Source organism: Danio rerio, chromosome 3, assembly GCF_049306965.1.
Source record: "Danio rerio strain Tuebingen ecotype United States chromosome 3, GRCz12tu, whole genome shotgun sequence".
Lineage (NCBI taxonomy): Eukaryota > Metazoa > Chordata > Actinopteri > Cypriniformes > Danionidae > Danio > Danio rerio.
Genome location: NC_133178.1, coordinates 30815156 through 30838337, shown reverse-complemented (window position 1 = coordinate 30838337; position 23182 = coordinate 30815156). Strand labels below are relative to the sequence as shown.

The window sequence follows — 23182 nt, the reverse complement described above, 5'->3', positions numbered from 1 at the left end:
GTTTTGCGGGATCCTTTAAAAATGATTTGAAAAGGACACGCAGCATCTGTTTATACCCACAGCGAAACATGATATGGTCAAATTGATAATGAATCGCTCTTGCTCATCAAGAGCCCTACAGAGAGAACCCTCGGGTTCTCCGGTTACGGCAAAGATTCAGAGGTGAGGTTAAATGAGAGTACAGGGGAAAATCAATCAGTCTGCAGAGGGAGAGAAATGAGAGAGCGAGAGGCGGGTGTGACTGCAGCCCTGCAGTGCAGTACTGTTTCTACGCTTTAAGACAATGGCTAGAGAGGAAGATGACCACAATGCCCTCAGTCACTGTGTTATGGCCAGCATCCAGACTGCAGCTCTTACACATTTAGCCTCACCACCAGAGTCTGTCAATGGCAGGGCCCAAGGGTACGTGTCCAAGCTCTCAGTGTACTCAAAATATAAAATGCAAAAAAAAAAAGAAAAAAAAACACATCAAAAGAGCACTTTAGACGAAATGAATGATTGATAAAAGGAGGAAATATAAAAAAAATAGTTTTGATAGACATTTAAAGAATGAGAGTGCAATTTGGGAGTAAGTGGAGTTTTGTGAGTTTGTAATTTGTAACACAATTAGTTTGGTATTAGTTAGTATAATTTAGAAAGGCTGAATGTCATTTGTTAGTCTGAACCTTCTTTAACCCTTTCATTCTATATTTCGTCATGTTCCACTTAATCCCAGAATGCTCTCTTCCACTGTTTCCTTGGCAACAGTGGGTAAGAAGGAGTGAGAGGGCAGGAGGCAGAAATAGAGAGAGGCAGAGGTTCGAGTGGGGAGAATAACTACCTGCTATGGTGATTTAGGAGGGCAGTGTAATTCACCTATTCAAGTTTTGTCATCATTTACTCACCTTTTTGTATATATCTTCCAATCAATATATAAAAGGAGAACATTTAAAAGAATGACCAAGCTACTCTTTTCCTGATGTTAAAAAGGGAGTTTGTCAAGGCAAGATTTTTAGCAAATGCATAAACGTTCCTGACATAAAGCTGTCTCACAGTTTGACCTCTAAAAACTTGTAATACAGATAATAATGCTGGAATACACCACATGACCTTTAATCAGATTTACAGTCTTGATGAGACAGTGCTATTGGGGAAAGTCAAAGTCAGATTTTTTTTAAGCTTGTGACTGTGAATTTATTCAAACAAGATATATGTCTAATATTTCAAGTGGGTTAAAAAAAACACATTATTTTCATTTGTCATGCACCCCAATATAGCTTTTTCTTCATAACTGGTGTCCTAACATTTGACCCCACTCTTCAGGTTTTGCTATCAACACTGTATTTGAATGGTTCTATGGTTGGGGTTTGGGAATGGGGTGGATTAGGGTGATATACTGTAACAGCCTTATATCACACCACTCCACATCAAAATTTACACTGGCACAATGTGATGGGTAGCTTATGTCGTCATCAAAATGTCCTACCTACACTTTTTAAATGGGAGATAGAAAATTCAGACAATGTAGGACAAATCGACAGAACAACGCTTCAAACATGGAAAAGAGGTTTCAAGCACTAAAAAACAAAAGTGGAACACAACTTCACATTTTGTTATTTTTGTATATTAGTCTGTCTTTAATGTATGTTTATCATACATATATATATATATATATATATATATATATATATATATATATATATATATATATATATATATATATATATATATATATATATATATGTTTGTCAAAATTTACAAAAGGCATTTATTAAAATGTCATTTTAAATAATGAAATACTTGTCAAACATATTTAGAACAAAAAATAGTAATTACAAGATATTAAATCTATTTATGGATAATAATGTAGACCAAAAATAAATAAATAAATAATTGTTTTAAATTTTAGTTCTTTACTTTACTTACAGTAAACACTTTGTCAGCAAGTACTTTTAATAATTTTTATAATAAAAATGAGCATTGATTTGTTTTTGTAAGTGCAGGTCAGAATATAATTGAATGTTCAATAAAATATATTTGTTAAACTGAATAAAGATGGAACATTATTTTACCGATAATCTTATTTCACAAAAGTTATTTAAAACATTATAGTATGTGCATTACTAAACCATGATTGTAAGTTTGATTAGGAAGTCTCATCTTTGATCTTTTCAACTTAGGGAATGCTTTTTTTAATATTTTTTTTTTTTCCTCTTTGGAATGTTTGACTGCCCTTTTACAAACTGTATAGAAGACAGGAGCTTGGACATTCTGATAAACCATTTACATTTTGCTTCAAAGCGAAGAAAGTGAGCCAGGCTTAGACTGAAATAATGGTGAGTAAATGAATTGCCAATTTGAATTGATTAATTTTAAACCATCTAGACCAGGGGTCACCAATCTCGGTCCTGGAGGGCCGGTGTAGCTGCAGGGTTTATCTCCAACTTGCCTCAACACACCTGCCTGGATGTTTCAAGTATACCTAGTAAGACCTTGATTAGCTTGTTCAGATGTGTTTAATTAAGGTTGGAGCTAAAATCTGCAGGACACCAGCCCTCCAGGAACAAGTTTGGTGACCACTGATCTAGACTAAAAGTAAACACGATATACTCAAATATAAGCACAAATATAAACAAAAAGAACCAAAACCCTCAGACACTCCACAACAAATAAACATTAACACCTCCAGACAATCCTACATACACACACAACGTGGTCAATATTATGAGATCTACATATAAAAAAGGTGGGAAACTGTCCAACCTTTGACCTTTCCTGACCTGAGCTCTTTTGTATTCATTTCAACAGAGTTAAAAGTGTGATTGGAGAGGAACTGTGACCACATTAAAACAGAGAGAGAGTGAGAGAGAAAAGGTGAAAAATAGCAAAGTGAAACAAAAACAGTCCCATATTAAAGGGACAGTCACCCCAAAAAATCATTCTTTCTTCTGTCAAAGATATTTTGAAGAAAGCTGTAAACCTTTAACTATTGACTTCCACAGAAAGAAAAACAAATACTATGAAAGTCAATAGTTAAATGCTTCCAAAATGTTCTAAAAATATCTTCATTTGTGTTCAACAGAGGGAAGAAAAAAGTAAATGATGGCAGAATTTTCAGTTTTGGGTGAACTACCCCTTTAATAAGAAAATGCCCATAAGTGGCCTTAGATTGGGTCTAAACACATTAAATGGAACCTTTGCAGTAAAAATAGCATCACAGCACATATAGTGTCCGGTTATCATAGCAACAGCCCAACATAAACTTACCTGTGTCTGTGAGCATCAGTGTATGTGTTTGCTTTAAATGTGTATGGTTTATTTTTGTAAAACCCTCACCATAAAATTCCCTTTTGACATGTCCATGTGTTTCATTCAAGTCTAGCAGATGTTTTTGTGTGTATGTGAGACAAAACTGTCCCCCTGACCAGTTAGACTACAGGACTGTAGCACACATCCTAACAGCGTCAGAGCCCAGTGTTTCAGCACAGCCCTAAAGGGTCATCTTAAAACACTACAATGCTGGAGTTCACCATTTCTAGTCAACATAATGAAGGGTTTTCATCGTGTGGCTGTGATGAAACACTGGTCAGTGGACCCCAGAGTGGAGGGCAGTTCCAGGAGAGAGAAGAAATTAGCTTTATTTAAAACAAATAAATAAATAAAAGTGAAAATGCAAATAAATCACAACCCTGCTCAGTGACCGTTCACCAAAACCCCTAAGGAATCTTCTTTTGGATTTCTTTCAGTTTGTAAACATGTTGAGGGATGGAATTAATACAGCCAAACAAAGGCAAAACGGAACATCTACACTCATAAGTTAAGCTAAACCTGTTTGATATGACAGAAATCCGAGTCCAATTCATAATATTTAGGTCAGTGCTTAATGCGTGTTGCCTGTGAATGGTAGTATATCGTAGGAAGGGCTGAAAAGACGTTCTACAAAAAACCTAAGGGGAGCTCAAGTAAGGTGAAAGGTCACGGCTAGGGAGGAAAAGGAGGAGGAAGAAGTCACAGCAACACCGAATGGATTACAGTGCACACACACAACAACACACGAACAAGGGAAGACAAATGTAACAGTGTAGCAACAAGAGCTGACATACAAACGCATGACACGACACAACCTGAGGAAGGAGATAACACAACAACAGCTCGTCAGACAAGCGCACCATCAGAAAATACAACATCCCCAAACACACACACATACATTCATACATACACAAATTAAGCATAAATTCTATCACACATAAATATAAACAAGTTTTAACACAGTTTCATTTGATCATGTGTGGGTGTGTGAACTGAAGTGTGTTTTCAACTAAGTTAAGTTAATCTCTGGTGCTCGGTTCAGAAAAGAGTGAGAGAGATGACTGAATAGGAGGAAGAGAGAGTGAGAGAGAGATGGAGAAATAAAGGAAAAATTAGAGGCAAATATTATTAGAATGACGAAAGTTTAGTTTTGAGGGTAAAATGAGAAAGAGAGAATGAGAGAGACAGAGATGAAGGAGATCACTCATACAACGCTTAGCCTTTGAGAAAGATGTGTGCTGTAGATGTGTAGCGGAGGCTTCAAAGCTAGTCTGAGCAAACACTTATTCACATTTGAGTCAGAGAGAAAGAGGAGATACTGATCCTAGCTTGGAGTGAGTCATGTTCAGATATTAACTATGGCTCAGGGCAAAATGTCAGTCATCATTTATTTAGATTTTATTAGTGTAAGTAGTATTAGCAGACTGTTAAGTTAGGGTTAGTGGAATGAGCTGACGTGTAGCTGCAAAGATATGTACAGTATAGTCAGTGAATGTGAATGTCTTTTGGAGGAGCATCAAAATAAATGCTACCAGATATTACGCAGACCGTCTAATATTACTCGAATTACTGCTGGTTGCTAATAGGACCAGACAGAATCTGAAGACATTATTTGTTATTTCTGTGCAGAATATTGGTGAACACTTTACAATAAGGTTTCATAAGTAAATGTGGTAAATAAACAATGCTTGTACAGCATTTATTAAACGTAGTTCAACACTTACTAATGCAATGTTAAAATCCAAATTAATGCTTGTTAATGTTATTTACATTATCTAACAATAACTAACATGAACAAATACTGTATTAAATGTATTGTTCATTGATTGTTCATGTCAGTAAATACATTACAGCTTTTCTCAGTCACTTTACATTTCTCAGATCAGAATTGAAATTCTCAAAACTCCCTAATCAATCTTCAGATCATTGTGTCACTTTGGCACATCAGAAAAACAGCTTCTCGTTCCTTTGAGCAACTTGCAAATGCTTTTGTACATACATGCAAATGATTATGTGCAATTCTCTGATGTTTCCTACATTATCAATTGCTTATATCATGTTGATCAAAATGTATTATTTTGGCCTCTGTTGAACAGTCTCACCCCTGACAACATTTAATTGTTCATGGCTTAAGTCTTTACATGCAAAATGGCTGAACAAGTTGTCATAATATTTTGTCATAATGCATTTTATTATACATTTCCATTAGACTTTTTTTCTAAATCTGTCAACAATTGGTAAATTTCTTCCAGGTGATTCTTGCCTTTTTCTAATGAAGGTGCATCTGAACGAAGATTTTCCTATCTTCACATTTCTACTTTTGTTTAGTTTTTTCTTTGTGCTATGCGGTGTTTTCTTTTCCTTTCTGTATAACAATGAGATAATCTGTCAACAAATTACAGTACAAACAGCAAAAAAGCCTCAGAACACCCCTCCAAAACACACTATATTGACAACATGGCTATGTAATTTGACTCTCTTATCTGTACATAATGACACAAGGATTTGTCTATCTGATGGCAATGACACATTAATTGACCCAGAAATTTAGTTTTGATTAATGAACTAAGGGTATTTGTACGTGTTGTTTTAAGAAACGCACTTACTATTTTGCAAATTTCAATTCTGATCTGAGAAATGTACCAAAGTGACCGAGAAAAACTGTAACTAACATTAACTAATATAAACTTATTGTAAAACACTACCTAATAAAAAAAAACTCTGCAAATTTATGTAGAATGATTTTAAGAGTATATTAACTAAAAGCGTATCACATAGAATTAAAATTAATTCTTAACTTGTATTTAGGATTTACAATGCAAATTCAATTAGACTGTAAACAAAGCAATGTCTAATATAACATATATTTTAAAAGACAGAAAATATAGCTTTACAAACTGTATGGTAAATAAATCATATAACCATTTGCATATTAATCAATAACATTAGCCATTGAATTAATATAAAAACTAAACGAATATATATGTCCACACATTTACCTAAGCAGATAATTAGACTCAATGATCGGCCAAAAAGCACAGATTCTGTATAGGCCTGATAAAAGTCAATCGAATGCCTAAATGTGGTGTTACCAAATTCTACAACAAGTTACAAACAGGCCAATTAGTCAATAACAGAATTTTCTCATATTTAAAATGTCATGGATTTCCTAAAAACTTATCATTGGACATTAAAGAGGTCACTGTATTTTAAAAATCATCATGTAATTTCCAAGACTTAAAAAATTAATTAGCTTAGTGTTTATAAATTATATTTTAATGTAAAAAGAACATTATAAAATAAGAAAAATGCAGTTCATGATGTATTTAATGTTTTATAATATTCTTATCTATATAGCAAACTTGGATTTACACGTTTCAAGTATTTTAAATGTATTCTAGCATTTGTTGGCCATTATGGACCACTCATGTCTCATTACTTCATATTTAATTTGATATTAGATGTACATTGCATAAATTAATGTAATGCTGTTTGTTTTATTGTGTTAATAAAATCTTATTGATTCAAGAAAGACATTGGTATAATCAGTAAATTATATTTAAAAACACTATTGCTCACTAATAAACATAATTTCTGATTTGATTGATGCACGATTTCAAGTCTATTCAGATATTAAGCCCTTAAGTAAAATCAGTGTCATGAGACATCAGCCTTAATTTAATTCTGTGCACTTAAGCATTGAGTATGACTGCTGCTGTTTTCAGTTCATTTACACAGTTGCTTTAGAACAGTAAAATGTGCTAAATACAGAACAAATAGCAGTGAAAGAGTCATTCTGAAATAATATGTGCATACATTGTTGTTTCCTTGAGAATTAGCAGTATGCTAATAATAAAATATTGACCTTGTGCAGAGAATTAATGTCTACACTGAATTACAGGTTGCTTTTTGGGTGTTACCTCTGAAGGATTATGGTTTGATCCAGGAAGAGGCAGAATTGGCATTGAGGTCCTGCTGTAGCAGTGGCCCTTCCGGCTTGAACCATTCCTCTCCTGGGGAGACTGGCCTGGCACCTGCAGCGTCTAGTGTTTTTGTGAGGGGGTTGTAGGATTTGGTTGTGTATTTGGGACACGTGGAGGTTGGTGGAAAGGTGCAGGAGTAGGAAGGTATAGTATAGAAAGGAAGGCAGCAGATGTCAATCATGCCGTTGCAAAAAATACAGAACAAATATAAGAGGATGTGTCGTGAAAAGAGTGAGGTGTGGAGGAATAAAAAGAAGAAAAAAGGCAAGATTAAGGGATGGAAGGAGAGAAAGAAACAAGTCAGGGTGGAAGGCCAGGAAGAGAAAGAGAATGAAGTAATAAATCAATGAATGAGATCAAGAAAGAGCAAAGGCAAGCCTGATACATAGATAGAAAGAGACAGAGCGAGCTTGACAGAGGGACAGACAGCTAGAAGGGTTTTGCATCAAAGTGAATTGAGAAAGCATTTTCACAGTTCGCGAATGCCAATTAAATATGAATTTAGGTTCAAAAACTGTATACAAAATTGCAATTCTCATTTGAATGCAAAGAACTGCAATAATGAATAAATGTTTTGAAATTAAATATAGATAAATTTACCTTAACCTAGGTGGATGCTGTTATTCCAATTCAAATTCAAATTCATCATTCTCTAATTAAATATAATTCATGGATTGAAAGAGACACGATTCTTTAATTCTAAATTTTGCACAACCCAGAAAGACAGATATATAAACAGACAGACAGACAGACAGACAGACAGACAGCTGGCATGCCAGCCAGCCAGCCAGACAGACAGACATATAGATAGATAGATAGATAGATAGATAGATAGATAGATAGATAGATAGATAGATAGATAGATAGATAGATAGATAGACAGACAGACAGATAAACAGAAAGACAGACAGACAGACAGACAGAAAGTCAGACAGACAGAAAGTCAGACAGACCGACCGACCGACCGACCGACCGACCGACAGACAGACAGACAGACAGACAGACAGACAGATAGATAGATAGATAGATAAACAGACATACACAGATCAGACAGACAGACAAACAGACAGAGAGACAGACAAAGAGACAGACAGATGGAACAACAGACAGACACACAAATCAGATTCAAACAGACCGACTGACCGACAGACAGACAGACCGACTGACCGACCGACCGACCGACAGACAGACACAGACAGACAGACAGAAAGACAGACAGACAGACAGACAGACAGACAGACCGACCGACCGACCGACCGACCGACAGACAGACAGACAGACAGACAGACAGAAAGACAGAAAGACAGACAGACAGACAGACAGACAGATAGACAGATAGATAGATAGATAGATAGATAGATAGATAGATAGATAGATAGATAGATAGATAGATAGATAGATAGATAGATAGATAGATAGATAGATAGATAGATAGATAGATAGATAGATAGAAAAATATGAAGAGCTTGTTGGCCAGATGCGGCAAACTGGTTAAATATATATGTTAATAATTAAAATGGTGCTCAGATTATTTTCACTGAGAAATTCAGATTTGATCAAAGATTAAACACTATTATCTTAGATAGAAACTGAATCATTACTGTGTGTGTTCTAGGAGTTTTGCTAATGATGAGCGCCTTCAGAATGATTGATGTGTTGAATTATGAGGAGAAAGGCAGGATGAGAAGACGAGGAGCTATACTGAGAGTATGGGTTCAGGAGGGTCTGTTTTGAACATGTATACCTCTGAAGTGTATGTTTGTGTATAGATGTTTATCGACATAATATGTATGAACATTTTGCTGCAGGTGTTTGTCATGGAATGTGTGTGTGTGTGAACTAATATGAAATAATAAACATTTGAACATATAACTTACCTTTTATATGATTGTTCTACGTAACGTTCAGTGAAAATATGAGTATAATAATGTGTTTGTTAGTGGGTGCTGCATACCTTTCCTGACATTGCTGTCTGTGGTGCGGAACTCTCCAGTACTGAGGAGGAAGCAGGCCCTATCATGGGGGTAACGCTCACGCCCCGTGCCTGTGCCCAGCCCACCGGTGGCTGGACTCCTATCATCTGGCCCCAACACTTGATCTATAGTGGGACAGTCCTCATTAGCCAGAGCTGCATTTGCAGCATCCCCATTCTGCTTCGAGTCTGACAGACAGAGAGAGAAAGAAAGGAATTATTAGCTGTACCGTATGTATGTGACACCAAAGAGAGTTATAGTAGCATGAAACAACAGGGGCAGAGAACAAAAAAAAAAGTCAGGGATGAAAAGGGATGAATAAAAAGCAGCAAAAATAGAGATGTGCCACAAAAAGAGCACCAGCATCACAGGGGAACATCACACACAAACACACACACACACACACACGCAGCATGAATGAGTGTGTCTGAAAGAGTGAGATGTGCACACACTCAAACAAAGAAGCTGCAGGGGCACTTGTTCTTTTAGCTTCCAACACAGCAGTCAAATCTAATTTGACGTGAGTTACCGCTCAACAATTTACAGAAATGAGCCAGGGGGCAAAGCCTGCTAAAGATGTGGAGAGAGATGGAAAGAGGAGGAGGAGGATGAGGAGGTGAGGGAGAAAAAGATAGCATAAAGACTGCTTATGCAACTGGACCTCATGGAGGAAATGACAAATATTTATTTCACTATGAAAACGGCAGTCCATGTGACTGAATTCTGGACAGGTGATGAACAGCTTAACGCAGGAATGGTGACAAAGAGCGATGAATGATTGACTTAGAGATCTATAGCAAAGGTCAAGACATTAGGTTCACTACGCTCGATATAACTCACCTCCCTGACAGCCATTACATTACACTCATTAAAGGGATCATAAAAAATATTTTGAAAACAATTAAACAAAAACCATTCGTTCACTCTTATGTCTTCGAAAATCCATATGAACTTCTATTATCTGTGGAACACAAAAGGAGAAATTTAGCACAATGTTCATGCTGCTCTTTTCCATACATGGGAGTAAATGTCAAATATACTTAAAGTGAAGTACATACTGGATACATTTCTGCCTGGTCCTACATTATACTGTGTTCTAAGCAGATTCAATGTGATGCCACAGGGTTTCTATTTTAGAAACAGTTTCTATTTCTGTGTCAGCGTTGCTGGAAGAACAGCTTACAAACTATGACAATAATCTCAGCCTGGGGGCATGAAGTGTTTACAGTCTACATTAATGTAGTAATGGCTTATTTAACCACGAGAAAGCTGATATTATCAAAAATGACACTAATTTTGAAAAACAACTCATCTTAAAGAGAGTCTTAAAGAATTTAGTGCTAGAATAAAACTGTAATTAATGTACAGTTGCAGTCAGAATTTACACCCCCCCCCCCCCCCATTTATTACCCCCGCCTTGTTTATTTTGCCCCTAATTTCTGTTTAAAGAAGAGAATATTTTTTCAACACATTTCTAAATAGTTTTAACAACTAATTTCTAATAACTGATTTATTTTATCTAAGCCATGATGACAGTAAATAATATTTCACTAGATATTTTTCAAGACACTAGGATAATAAGGTAAACTAGGCAGGTTAGGGTAAAAAATATAAAGCTTAATGTAGCTAATACTTTTAACCTTAAAATGTTTCTAAAAAAGAAAAAACTGCTTTTATTCTAGCCAAAATAAAGCTAATAAGACTTTATCCAGAAAAAAAAATACTATCAGACACACTGTGAAAATTTCCTTGCTCTGTTAAACATCATTTGGAAAATATTTACAAAAGAAAAAATTCAAAGGGGCTTTAATAATTTTGATTGCAACTGTAAGTTATGAAAGATAAAATGTTGCTGTATGGGCTTTTGATTTTTAAATAAGTTAATATGTTACAAGCAAAAATGCTCTTTATTCTGAATCAGATCAGTCTATGAGACGAGTAGTTACAGTTTAAACACAGTGTTATTGTTATTTTTTTTTTTTTTTTGTCAATGAACAATGAGCAGAGCCAGATGATTCTTAGGGAATCTGTTTCCTTTTCCTGATCCCTTTTAAAATACAGTCAGTCACTTTATTTCTAAAAGAATTTTCCATTTTTAATGAATAGTTGGAATGATTGATCCAATGAATTTCTCATCAAGACAGGAACTGGCAGTCCCATCTACTGGCAGTTTTCCTCTCATATTTATTCACCAAAGGCCTAAATCAGCCAGTCTATAACACACACAGCAAAATATGTTTTAATTATAGCAACACCAACAAAAAATCTGATTTTATTGACCCCATTATCTAAGGTACAGAACCGATTATTGGCTTTATTTAATGTTAAAATGTTTAATGAAAGTTTGTTTTGCATGACATTTGAACCCATAGTGAAAGGCACAGTGGACAACTGCATTTTATTAGGCTCCACTTATTTTATAGGATTGATTTTAATATTGCCATTTGTGCAATTTTTGGAGCTTGACAGCCCCTGATCATCATTTACTTTTACTATATAAAAAGGAGCAGCTTAAACATTCTTCACAACATCTCCTTTTCCTTTTCACCAAAAAACTTAGGTCATATGGGTTTAGAAAGTCATGAGGATGAATAAAACTAATTAAATAATTAATTTTGGAGGAAACCCTTTTAAAAATCCAGCATAAAACTGAACTACAGAATCAGAGCATCTCTCACACATTCCCCAAAAAAAACCAAACACACTCACTCATGGGGACTGAGGACAAACAAACGAATGCGTTGTAAATTTGAAAGATTTAGTTTTACACTAGTTTATAAAACTTCATTAACAGTAAGGATCCATGATGAAAGTGTTGCCAGTATTGTAGGTGTCAAGGGCATGTGGGATTTGAAGCTGCAGGAAGGCACGTGTGTTAGAGTGTTTTCTCACACCAAGTGGATGTATTTGTTTTTTAATTTTTTAAGGCGAGGAGGAGCCAAAAATAACAGCTCTCATTCTCTCGAAATACTCATAGTTCCTTTAAATGGTCATTTTAATGACAAAAGTTATATTATTTATAATGATGCCATTTCAAATCTGTTATGTATATCTGACATCTGTGTTGTTGCTGAAATCAGATGAAAACAGGCAGAGAGGTGGATGTAAGCAGAGTAGCATTAGATCAAATGCAGCATATGTTAATCTGAGGGGCTGTGACTAATCTGCCTCATGTTAATCTTAGCATGGGGTGTGTATATCTGCAGAGTAATGACAGACGGAGCTCTTTCGGCTATATGAGCTCTCTGACTGAACCTGACTAACACACACATGTTTTTTTTTTTTTTTAACAGTCCTTTGCGCTCGTTTTACAATATAATATATACAACTAACAACGACATGAGCAAAACTGTTTAGGACTGATGCTACTTGTTCATTCCTGGTCTACTAATAAACAACACCATTATGGGGGGTCAGATTCACTATTAATTGCTATAATAAAGAGTAAAATATTATAAATATTCTAGATATTTAATATAAAAATTACCACAACACTCCAAAGTTACAGTATATGTTGGAGTCCTCAGTGTTAAGGAAAATTACTTTTGAAAGTAATGCATTACAATATTGAGTTTCTCTTTTTAAAAGAGTAATTTGTTGTGTTACTTAGTTACTTTTTTATGTTAAGTAATGTGTTAAGCTACTTTTGAGTTACTTTTGTGTTAGTTTTTCTGACCTGGTTTAAGCTATTAAAAATAATAGCTTTTTAATAGAGGAGCTCTGCAATTAACAACATACTAATATACACCTAAATTTACCTAAAAAAAAAAACAATTAGGGTAAATGTTGTCTAAGAACTTCTTGCACCCAGAGCTCTACATGCTTTATATAAAGATTAATGAAAGTTTAAAGCAGTCTGTCTTTGTTTACTATTTTTATACTATTTGTCTTAAGTAAAATCACAATCGATTGAGACTATAATGCCCTTTTCCTTTTCTTTGATGCGTTCAAAATAATGAACACATTCTCTCATTGATGTATGATTTATGTGTCTACTTTAATTTTAATTCAGCAATTTATTTTTTTAAAGCGAATTAATTAAACTAAAAAGTAACTCGGTTTACATTATCAAAAAAATAACTCAAATATTATAATTTATTTATTAAAAGTAATGCGTTACTTGTTACTTAGAAAAGTAATATTATTATGTAACTCGCATTACTTGTAATGCGTTAACCCGAACATTGGGAATCATGTTAAAAATGTTAAGACTTCAGTGTCACATGATACTTTGGAAATAATTATAATGTCCTGGTTTAATGAAACAAACCTTATTATTACACTCTAAAAGTGATTAATTACTTTTTTAAAAAAAGAGTAGACTTATTATTTTTTATTGTGTTGCCTTGTGACAAGCTGACTTTACTTTTAAAAAGTGAGTAATCCCATAATAACTTGCAACGGTTATATTACTTTAAGACAGGGGTCACCAATCTCGGTCCTGGAGGGCCGGTGTCCCTGCAGGGTTTAGCTCCAACTTGCCTCAACACACCTGCCTGGATGTTTCAAGTATACCTACAAAGACCTTGATTAGCTTGTTCAGGTCTGTTTGATTAGGGTTAGAGCTCAAATCTGCAGGACACCGGCCCTCCAGGAACAAGTTTGGTGACCCCTGCTTTAAGACATAGTTCCCCAAAAATAAATTGTCCTCATTAACACTTGTTTTACTTGTTTATGACTTTGTTTCATTAAACACAAGAGAAGCTATTTTGAAGAAACTGGATTTTTTCTACAATAGAATACAAAGTACTCTAGAAAATTAAGGTTTATATCAAAATCTAAATTTGTATTGTTTGAATATACATTTTTCTAACAATTTTTTATGATCATATTCATTAACTGATGTGCCATTACTAATAGGCATAGGATGATAACCGTTTTCAAGGTATACCATGGTTTGAAAAAGTCAAAGTTTCTGCAATACCATTCCTAAGGTATGGGTATGATCTTTTTAACGTTTTAAGGTTTTTAGGACAACAGTAACTCCAGCAGAAAAGATATCCAAGATGTCATATTAAATTGTAATGAAATCTGTGTTTTAGAACTTGATGAAGATAGCAGAAGTCAACGATAAATTCAAATTATTTAACCTGACGTGTTTACTGTAACAAAATATTATAAAAGTTTCTCAAAATGAAATATTTTGAGTTCAAAGGGAAAAAAGTTTTTGTTTTTACCCATTTAAAAAAAATATATTTTAGAGCAGAGATTACAATATCGTAAAACCATGAAATTTTTATCATATCATCAGAATCTTATATCGGCACATTCCTAATTACTACATAAGGAATTTTGCTTTACTAATGGCAGCATTTAGATATTTACATCTAAGCAGTGCAGTGACTGCAAAAATAAACTGCGCACACAAAAAGTACTATAAGCTTCATGTCAATCATCTACCAAAAGCTGTTTTGCTAAATTCAGTTTTCCATCTCCTTCTCTTTTGATTGGCTGGATTTCTTCTGGAAGTGTAAGAGTAAACTGACTGGGATGCATGAAGCATAATCCTGCTATATAAATTTAATAAGATTCCTGTCTTCTGTCAAACCCTGACATGACAGTCTGTTTTTGCATATTAACTCTCAAATATTTGTGTGTGTATGTGTGTAGGCAGTTGTGCAGGATTATATAAAAGACCCAGTTTAGGCCATGACAGTTGATTATAAAGATCTATAAATGTTGACCACAGGCCCTTGAGCAAAACTTTCATGATGGCTGGGACGGGGCTCGTGGACATCACACACATAAAAAAAATACACTCATTTAAATCTCAGCATATCTTTGTCAGTAATATAGGGATCAATTGTATTACTGATGGGAATGTAACCTATTTAGCCCAAAATATACTCCATTTTTACTAATGAATATCGGCTTTCACACTTTTGATAGTTACAGGAACGTTCCACCAGGCCTAATGTAGTCCATGAGAACTAATTTCCCCTTGGTTGCATCTCCAGGAACTCTGAAGTGATGTAAACTAACCAACAACAACATCAAGCGTCGCATTTAACAAAATTAACAACTGAAGGTTGGAGGTTGTTGTGATTAAAGTGGTGTTTTCATTGTGTCATGAGCTTTGTGATGACAAAGATAGAACGCAGACTAATAAATTATGCAATTTGAACACCAAACAGAAGGACTAAATCATAAATGACAACTTGCATTGATGCTACATTTCATCAGAGATTAGAAAAGAAAAGAACACAATACCGCCAACAAAGCCGTCAGATAAATGCTCTAACATTAGCTTTCTGAATGTGCATGTCTTGTAACCCTGTGAAATACTGTGCTGGTGTTTTGTGTGGCACGCATTCACCAAATCAGCAAGCACTTCATCACTGGTAGCTCCCATTGTGCTGAATTAGACTCTGCTCTAAAGTAGGAGCTAATTTAGTTTTCCCAAAGGGCGTTCCTTGATTAAATTTACTCCCAGTTCCTGTGGTGCGAACACTCCAAAAGCAGGTACTTCCACCAGTTCGTGCAAAAACACTTTCACTGTAGTCGATAAAACATTCGTTCTATAATATACTAGGCATAAAAGACACAAGCAAACTATAAAGATTCATCCTTGTCCAGTGTCTGCTTCTTCTCTACAAGGGTATGAGTAGGGCCAGACAGAATCTGCAGGCATTTTTTGCTATTTCTGCAGAGAATTTTGTAAAAAAAAATCTGCAGATTTATTATTATTTTGGGAGTTACATAAATTAAAACCTAATATATGATTTGGAAAATAATATCTTTTTAACTTTTATTTAATGTTTACAATGCAAATCCATCTAGAGCCACTAATTTGGTAAACAAAGCAAGTCTCTCATGTTATAATATATCTACTAAAAAACTGAAAATATGACTTTACAAACAGTTTTGTAAATAAAATATATGAGCACTTTCACTTTCAATATATGAGCACTTTTTCAGATTTCTTGTGATCCTAGTTATGAGTGATAAAAATGTTCTCAGCAAACAATTTTGTGTTTAATAGATGTCTATTAGACATCTAAACATAGTCAGCTTGGCTTAAACAAAGCTAAACTTGGGCTGTCAGTGAAAATGTAATAGACGTCTAAGAATAGCTCAAAACTAGGCTAATTGTCAAATAAACAGATTAGATAGACTTTATATTTATTAATTCAACCATTTTCATTTTGGCTTAGTCCCTTTATTAATCTGGGGTCGCCACAGCGGAATGGACTGCTGACTTTTATGTGTAGTCAGTCATTTCTGTTTATTTGATGACTAGTTTAGTTTTGGCCTATTCTTAGACGTCTATTAGATTTTCGTGGACAGCCCAAGTTTAGCATTGTTTTAGCCAACACGACTATGTTTAGACGTCTATTAGACATCTATTACAGATCTTTTAAAAACAAACAATGCTTGCAGTGTTTTGTTTTAAACAGAGTTTGCAAACAGCATTTAATCTCCTCATATATGAGCTTGTCAGTGTATCTGTTTTGTTTGCTATCTTGAGTAGGGCGATGTAGTTCTTGAAGCAACTACTCTATTTCCATCTATCCATCTATCAAGTACCATCTATTGCTGGATTTTAAAAATATTTTAAAGATTGTTAATTTAGAAAACTGCACATGTTTTAACAACTGATTATGCTTTATACTATTTTCGTGTGTGTCTATGTGTTGTGTCATGTATTTAAAATTTTTTTGGAAATCTGTCCTGTCTTGACCAGGACTCCTAGGTGAAAGATATATTATCTCAATGGGACATTCCTGGTTAAATAATTAAATAAATGAATACATAATTGTTTCAAATAAAACCAGGACCAGATTCCATATTAAATCCTTGTAGACAAGCTAAATAGTGCACAAACAATTCTAAGTGAGTGTGCAAACTGTGCGTACGATCTGGCTACTAAAATACAATACACACCTGCTGTGCCGATAGCAAAATTTGTGTTACATTTACAGTAAGTTTACCATAGCTTATAAATAAAAACAAAGTATACTTTGGGCTTTGATGCATAGGTACCTCACACACACAGACACATAAACACATGGGTACACACACTCACACACACCTGCTCTGTTAATCTCTATGATTTCCTCCTGTGCAAGAGGACAGTCTCCTGCCATGCTTCCAGAGACCACCATACTGCCCAGCACATTACCCATGATCCTGTGCGGCGAGGCAGTGGCCATGGCCAGGGCATCTGGCTTACAGTAGTTGGGCGATCCAGGCTGCGGCGCCCGTGGGATGTGCTTGTTCTTCTTCTTGGGCAGCTTCTGCTTGGCCATGGCCAGAGAGTAGTACATGCCGAAGTTGTTTACAATGACGGGCACAGGCATGGCGATGGTCAGCACGCCTGCCAGGGCACACAGGGCGCCCACCAACATGCCCGACCATGTCTCGGGATACATGTCACCATAGCCTAGAGTCGTCATGGTGACCACCGCCCACCAGAAGCCGATGGGGATGTTTTTGAAGGCGGTGTGGGCACTGGCTGTAGGGTCATCCGGGTCGGCGCCGATGCGCTCGGCGTAGTAGATCATAGTGGCGAAGATGAGCACCCCAAGAGCAAGGAAGATGATGAGGAGCAAGAACTCATTGGTACTGGCACGGAGTGTGTGGCCCAGCACCCTCAGCCCCACAAAGTGGCGCGTGAGCTTGAAGATTCGCAGAATTCTGACAAATCGCACCACACGCAAAAAGCCCAGCACATCTTTGGCTGCTTTAGAGGAGAGGCCGCTCAGCGCCATCTCTAGGTAAAAGGGCAGGATGGCTACAAAGTCGATGATGTTCAGCGAGCTCTTGAAGAACTCAGCCTTGTCCGGGCAAAAGATGACACGGGTGAACACCTCGATGGTGAACCAGACCACGCAAACGCCCTCCACGTAGGTCAGCCAGTTGTCAGTCACTACCTCAAACACAACCTCTTCCCGCGTGACGTTCCCCACCGTCACGTTCTCTGTCTTATTGTAGATGGTGTTGAAGGCCTCGTGTGTCTCCAAGCAAAATGTTGAGATGGAGATGAGGATGAACAGGAGCGAGCCGAACGCCACATACTGAAAACAGAGAGAGGAAGACACAGAGAGGGAGAGAGAGAGAGAGAGAGAGACAGGGAGACACAAAAAGAGATGAAAAGATGAGCACATTAATATTATACATTGAAATAAGTGAGGTCTCTATTTGATTTTGGAACTGTTACAGTTCTTACGGCTGAAGAGTGGCAGAATTGTAAAAATAATGACAGTTTGACCTAAAATATCCATATCAAGAATCATTTCTGCTTTCTTCAACAACTAGTGGAATCTAAAATCTTACTGAATACAAATAAATAATAATTTATTGTTAAATAAAGTTGTATATCCCAGTAGATAAACAATACACTACTATTTTCTCATCCAGCACAGTAGTCTGATGGCTGCCCGCCTCCGCTATGTAAATCAGACAGTTAAGTGCATGAAGTGTCCAACATTCCACACTTTTGGCTCAAGCGCATCATCTAGCTATTTGTACTTTTTCCTGATGGGATTTTCAGTGTGACCCCATTTCTCACTATGGGAGTGTCATAGTTATGGTCCATGATAATACAGTTTATATTATTGTTGTAACAAAGCATGAGCTGTCGTTATTGTGTATGTCACTCACTTTGCACAAAACAATCCAAAACAAAGTTAAACAATTTAAATGCATGATGACGACTATTATCACAATGTATTGACTATCATATTGACTTTCGTATATTTATTATGATATCACACAAGCAAAAGTGCCATTTGCTAAATGCATTGAACATGTTTGAAAATGTGAATTTGTAGAAAACAACAAACAAGAAGTTTAATTGGAACAAGTTACATTTTAAACATTCATTCATTCATTAATTTTCTTTTCAGCTTACTTCCTTTATTAATTAGAGGTCGCCACAGTGGAATGAACCACCAACTTATTCAGTTTATGTTTTACGCAGCGGATGCCCTTCCAGTTGCAACCCATCACAGGGAAACATCCAAACACAATCACACACATACACTATGGACAATTAAGCCTACCCAATTCACCTGTACTGCATGTCTTTGGACTTGTGGGGGAAACTGGAGAACCCGGAGGAAACCCACAGAAACACGGGGAGAACATGCAAACTCCACAAAGAAATGCAAACTGACCCCGCTGCGGCTCAAACTAGCGACCTTCTTGCTGTGAGGCGATCGTGCTACCCACTGCGTCACCAGGAAGCTCACACTAGCAATAATGTTACCATTATTATGATACACATTATTATTCAGTAGTGAACTTGAGTTCATATCAATTTTTTTTTTTTTTTTTTAAAGCTCCTTATGTCCTTTTGTTTGCCACCACCATCCTTAATTGCACGTCACCCACATCACACCCTAACTCTTGCATGGAAAAATTCCCCTGTGCAGTTTTGGTGCTGCTACATCTGAATGCAGCTACAGCCTCTCACATGACAGGACAATGTTCGTTTGATTTCCGGGGGCGGTGCGACTCAAAATATAGAATGTTATTTAACCCTTTCTGCATGTCCAGTTAAATGTTGACAGCGTTATTTTTTTTAAGTGAATTCAACTATTGGTGGGGACATTTCAGTAGTTGGTGGATATTGGTGGGGAAACGTCCCCTTTATTCATGCTAAATCTACACCCCTGAGTCATTCATATATATTTACCCTTGACAGGACTAAACCATGCTGCGGCATCACCACAAAAACACATTCAGCAACATGAATAATCATTACTGAATACAGATTTACCACACACTCCTATTAATTACACTATAAACTGTACTCATGGCATAGGACTAATTATACAAACAGTGACACACCTTGATTTAGTAACTAAAGCTATAACCACAAGGAGCTGATGTATGTACCACTAATCCCATTACTGTAATGAAAGTATTAAAGTATGCAAATGCATTTACAAGAATTTACCCAGGCGCACAAATGACTGGACTAAAATGAGACACTTGATTTTAACTATACGTAAAAGAGGATCTCTGCTTTGCCACAGCACAGATTGAAGACCTGTTAGCATGCTAGGCCTCTCTTTTAATACACAAGAACCATAAGCAGTACACAAGCATACGAAAAGACCCTTGAAAACAAAATAAGCTGTCAAACATCTCTGCAAACAGCTGCTGTGATGCAGTTCGGACCACTGCAGAGGTCTTTCTCTATTAAAAAAAAAAAAAAAAAAACATGTACTACAGATAGAGGGCGCCAAACGCTTCAACAAAACAGCACAAGTGTTGTGAGAACATTGGGAATGGTGTGAATGCAGCAGTTTCATTGACACGCTGCACTGAGGAAACACCACACAGGGGAAGAAAGAAATGAGCAGAACGTATGAAGGAGGAAGAAAAGCAGAGCAGAGATGGCTATGTGTATGAAGAACAGTAATGGACGCCCAGAGGAGAAAAGAAGAGTATATTTAGAGCATAAGGAAATGGGAGAGGAGAAGGAAGGGCTGGTGAATTATAGCAGTGTGCGTGGTCACCATTCTCAAAACAGAGATGTCATGTTGGCTCTCCCGCAGATAGATGTGCATTGATTGGCCACTGCACGTCTCTTGTAAAAGCCCACGGCCTCTTCTAGCATCACCTGCAATCAATATAATCTGTTTATCTCAGTCCACCTCAGTGCCAGCATCCATACTGTCATTTTTTAAATACGTAGCCCGTCATTACAGCCATTTATTTGGTGTGTGTGTGTGTGTGTGTGAAGTGCTGCTGTTGCTGCAGTGCTCACATTATTCACACACACCCCCCCGCTCCTCATTTCTCTGTGGCTCTGCACTCGCCCCTCCTCCCTGCACTGGGGTAAACCATTGCTTTTGCAGAGGAACATCTCTCCACCTCCTTTCCTGGCTCCTCTGCACTGACCATGTTTTCAGTTTCTCTGTCTCTGTGGCTTTCCTGCAAAGTTGCCCAGATGTCGTCCCACACATTTCTTGACTGCACGGCAGACATTCGCACTGCCCAAATTATTTTCATAATCTTTATTTTTAGCTCGTCTGAACTCAACACATTTAACTGTTTTTAAAGTATTGATTGTGAATATAGTTCATTCATTTTCTTTTCAGCTTAGTCCCTTTATAAATTAGGGGTTGCCACAGCGGAATGAACCGCCAACTTATCCAGCATATGTTTTATGCAGCAAATGCCTTTCCAGCCACAACCCATCACTGGGAAACACCCATAAACTTTCATTCACACGCTATGGACAATTTAGCCTATATTCACTTATAGCGCATGTCTTTGGACTTGTGGGGGAAACCGGAGCACCCAGCCGAGGCTTAAACCAGCGACATTCATGCTGTGAGGTGACAGCGCTACCCACTGCATCACCCTGCTGCCCTAAAACTAGTTAATTTGATATAAAATAAATACTAATCGAAGTTGTATATATGATGTAACAGGCAAAATGAGAATTATTATAATAAGTACTAAAATGACTGAACCTAATAAACATAATAAATACTAAAATCTAAGACTAATATACATTCTGAAACTATTAGGTTTATAATATAGAATAGCTACAAACCATATAAAACTAATAATAAATACAAAAATAACTAAAACATTAAGTTAAAATAAAAATTTATAAAAATAAATTTTAAATAAAAATGATTTCCTTGAAGAAAATGTACATTCTTACAATCTTACAGTGCTTTTCGTTTCTTTTTAATATAATAGATACAACTGAATTGTGTTTCATTTACTTCTTGTTCTTTAAACAAGTAAAACTTTCCAACGGGTTAATAAAAATAGTATATACAGTTAAAGTCAGAATTACTAGCCCTCCTGAATTATTAGCCCCACTGTTTATTTTTCCCCCAAAACCTGTTTAATAGAGAGAAATTATTTCACAATTTTAAACATAATAGTTTTATTAACTCATTTCTAATAACTGATTTATTCTATCTTTACCATGATGACAATAATTAATATATGACTAGATATATTTCAAGACACTTCTATACAGCTTAAAGTGACATTTAAAGGCTTAACTAGGTTAATTAGGTTAACTGGGCAGGTTAGGGTAATTAGGCAAGTCATTGTATAACGACAGTTTGTTCCGTAGACTTTTAAAAATATATAGCTTAAAGGGGCTTATAATTTTGACCTTAAAATGTTTTTTTTAAAAATTGAGAACTGCTTTTATTTTAGCCGAAATAAAACATATAAGACTTTCATCAGAATGTGTATATATATATATATATATATATATATATATATATATATATATATATAATATAAATTGTTTACTACAGATCTATAACCGTTATGATTTTCATTTCATGCCTATGTACGCCTGTACACACTACACAAGCGTATTCCTGATTTTCACTCTTTAACAATATTCTGAAGAATCGATGCTTAATCGTGACTGACCTAAACCAGTCATGGTACAGCACAAAAACACATAATATACAATTATGAGAAACAATCCCTAAAATATTATACAAAAGTGTTTTCAATAACACACACCCAACAACGCAGTCTTAGTCTTACACTAACTCCCATATCACTTCTCACAAACACAAACGTATATCAAACAAGTTTACACCAATCTGTTCAAGCCACAGCAAGTTCACAACAAGAACACAAAAACTACACAAAACTAGGGCTGGGCCAATAAACAATATTATATCGAATCACAATCAAATTTATGTTGATAACCATGATAAGCTCTCAACTTTTTTACTCTGTATTGATGATCAAAGAGCCAATCACACAGCATTGCAACAATGCAACAATGGGAATCTAGAAGTGTGTTAATATTAGAGATGCCCCAATATTTCGTCCACCAAAGATCATCAGCCACTGAAAATAGGTTATGACATTTAATGGACCCTCTATTTTGTAGCTTTAGTCAGTATTGGGATGCTCTGTTAAATCTGGAAGCATTAACAACTGATATTGAAATTATATATATATTTTATATATATATATCATTATTGTTCA

General features: G+C 35.9%; 1 protein-coding gene across 44 annotated transcripts in view; it reads right to left on the bottom strand.

The window, feature by feature from the left end:
- Positions 1-23182, bottom strand: part of kcnc3a (potassium voltage-gated channel, Shaw-related subfamily, member 3a) — a 113809-nt gene that overhangs the window by 17142 nt on the left and 73485 nt on the right. For 18 of the 44 annotated variants that reach the window (XR_012399763.1, XR_012399768.1, XR_012399770.1 and 15 more), the window contains 2 exon segments: positions 17277-18261; positions 9226-9432 (listed from right to left, as the gene is read on the bottom strand). Coding sequence is in view for 27 of the 44 variants with exons in the window: in XM_009299549.5 (XP_009297824.1) it covers positions 9226-9432; positions 17277-18261 (1192 nt within the window). In the remaining 17 variants the exon portion in view is untranslated. 44 annotated transcript variants of the gene reach the window in all.